Below are 2,941 nucleotides of genomic sequence, written 5' to 3' on the forward strand. Positions count from 1 at the left end.
CAAGGAAATTGTATATCTTAAAATAAGCGAAGAGAAACATATAATATTTAAACTTCTCAAGGTAAGAGAGTGTAATAGATAATTTAGTCATAAAATTGTTCATCAAAAAAATTAAAAATAAAGTATCATATATTTGTTAAAGAATAGAATTGAAGTGTATATGTTAGTAATATTTAATATAAGAGAGAGTGATGTAATATTTACATTTCATAGGGAATGCTAGTATAAATAATATTTTGGTAATAACCTTTTTTTAATATTAAATTAGTAAAGTCTAATTCTTCCATCAGAATTGATTTTTCTTTTATTTTAATTACATATTAAAACAATAAAGCTTGATTTTAAAAAAATGTAAAATAGGCCCTATCTCGAGTCTTGTCAAACTAATAATTAATAGTATAGTGGCAACCTAGACAAGAACATAAATGAACATAAATGAGTTTACTTTTTATATCTCTAGCAACCGTAATGGAATAGTACGTAAATGCATTGCAAACAATGTAGGAATTATGAAACATATAAATACATGGTGATTCCTAAATTCCGGTTAGAGTTGTAAACATGGAGTTTGGTTATTGTGCAGTGTTTCTGATACTGCTTCTTCCAATCTCATGTGGAGCTTCTACCTCACTTGAGAAGAAATTCAAGAAATGCTTGTTAACCCAACTCAATGGCAATTCTGAATCCATTGAAAACATAACCTTCACCTCATCCTCCTCACTATATCCCCAAGTCTGGGATTCATCAGCACAAAATCTTAGATTTGTTAATTCCTCAAGGAAGCCTTTCATCATTCTAACACCTTTACATGAATCAGAAATTCAAGCAGCCATTCTATGCAGCAAACAACTTGGGCTGCAGATTAGAGTCAGAAGTGGTGGCCATGATTGTGAAGGGCTATCATACCTTAGTCTACGTAAGGCCCCATTTGTGATGGTTGACCTCATCAACATCCGTTCCATTGAAATCAACCTTGATGATGAAACAGCTTGGGTTCAGGCTGGGGCAACATTAGGTGAACTGTACTACAAAATTTCAAATGCAAGTGAAGTGCATGGATTCCCTGCAGGACCCGTTCCAGGTTGAGTAATGATACTTAAACACTCCTTCATTTTAAATACCCTACTAACACCTCTTATTTTCTCTCTCTCTCTCTTTCTTTTATCACATCATAAATTCCATAGAACAGTCATACACCCACCATTGCACAATATCATACATCCTTAAGACACTCCACAATTTTATTTAATTATTATTTTTCTTTTATTAAATATATTAAGTAATAAAATAATTTTATATCACATCATTGGGTGTTGGAGGGTTTGTTTTAGCATTTAGGGATGTCTGTCAATCTTTTTCCAACTCTATAATACTTAAATTTTTCTCTCTCACTAGGTATTGGGATAGGTGGGCATATCAGTGGAGGGGGGCAGGGTATGATGATGAGGAAACATGGCCTAGCAGCAGACCATGTTGTTGATGCTTACCTCATAGATGTAAATGGGACGGTTCATGATAGAAAATCAATGGGAGAAGATGTTTTCTGGGCCATAAGAGGAGGAAGTGCTACTAGTTTTGGAGTCATCCTTGCATGGAAGATCAGGTTGGTCAGAGTTCCAGCTATTGTTACTGTGTCTGAGAGACCACTGGAGGAAGGAGCCACCAATCTCATTCACAGGTGGCAATACATAGCACATGAATTGCATGAGGATCTTTTCATTAGAGTAATTGCTCAAAACAGTGGTGATAAATCGAAAACATTCAAAGCAACCTTCGGTTCTATCTTCCTTGGAGAAACAGACAGGTTTATCACACTGATGAATGAGAGTTTCCCAGAATTGGAATTGAATGTCAATTACTGCACTGAAATCAGCTGGATTCAATCAGTTCTGGTTGATGCCGGATACGACAGAGACGACCCTCCAGAAGTCTTGCTCGACAGAACTAACGAATTTAAAAGCTATTTCAAGGTCAAGTCTGACTTTGTGAAGAAGCCTATACCAAAATCTGGTCTAGAAGGAGCTTGGAAAATGCTTCTAGAAGAAGAAATGTTTGCCTGGCTGATAATGGAACCATATGGTGGTAGAATGAATGAAATTTCAGAATCTGAAATCCCTTTTCCCCACAGAAAGGGAAACTTGTACAGCATAGAATACGTGGTCAAGTGGGAACAGAATAGCAAGGAAACTTCCAAGAAGTATCTACAGTGGGCTAAAAGGGTTTATAGATACATGACTCCTTATGTCTCAAAATCTCCAAGAGCTGCCTTTTTCAACTTTAAGGATCTTGATTTAGGCAAAAACAAGCATCACAACACAAGCTACTCAAAAGCTAGTGTTTGGGGCAATAAGTACTTTAAGGGAAACTTTAGAAGATTGGCACAAATTAAGACAAAGTTTGACCCTCAAAATTTTTTTAGGAATGAACAGAGTATTCCTCTTCTACATACCCATCCTTCTTAGTTCTGAAGAGCGTGTGCATGACATTTTTTGGAGCACCTAGAACATTTGTGTAATATTTCAATATTATGTTAATATTGTGCTTTGTGTGATTGGTATAGACCCAACCCTAAAACATTATACTGCTTTTGTATACATTTCTGAGGTAGGGGATGCAAATTCAAAATGGATATAATGTATTTTCATAATGGGTGTGGAGTGTGGACTTATGTAACACTAAGTGAGATCCCATAAGAATGTACCCTCCTGTTGCTAATTATGTTATCTAATGACCCTTCCTAATTATGTCTGCTCTAGCTTTCATTCCTATCATATTATCTACATTTCATTTCTTTTTGTCATCAAATTGCTAAGGAAAATGATTGTCACAATTTTGAGATGTGACTTCACATGTTGCTTAGTAATTTAAAAGGACATGCTGTGATGTGTAGAATTGAAAAAAAAATGAAATTCGTGATTCATTGATTTGGAGTTTTGGGCTA

The 2,941-nt window shown here is 35.3% G+C and overlaps 1 protein-coding gene across 1 annotated transcript; it reads left to right on the forward strand.

Moving 5' to 3' along the window:
* The first annotated feature begins 555 nt into the window (after nucleotides 1-555).
* LOC100777594 (berberine bridge enzyme-like 22) lies at nucleotides 556-2,723 on the forward strand. Its single transcript, XM_003523801.4, has 2 exons — nucleotides 556-1,081; nucleotides 1,396-2,723. Exons 1-2 carry the CDS (start codon nucleotides 562-564, stop codon nucleotides 2,460-2,462), a joined length of 1,587 nt encoding a protein of 528 aa, XP_003523849.1. The 5' UTR covers nucleotides 556-561; the 3' UTR covers nucleotides 2,463-2,723.
* Nucleotides 2,724-2,941: the final 218 nt, after the last annotated feature.

This window comes from Glycine max, chromosome 4 (genome assembly GCF_000004515.6).
Source record: "Glycine max cultivar Williams 82 chromosome 4, Glycine_max_v4.0, whole genome shotgun sequence".
NCBI classification, from domain to species: Eukaryota; Viridiplantae; Streptophyta; class Magnoliopsida; order Fabales; family Fabaceae; genus Glycine; species Glycine max.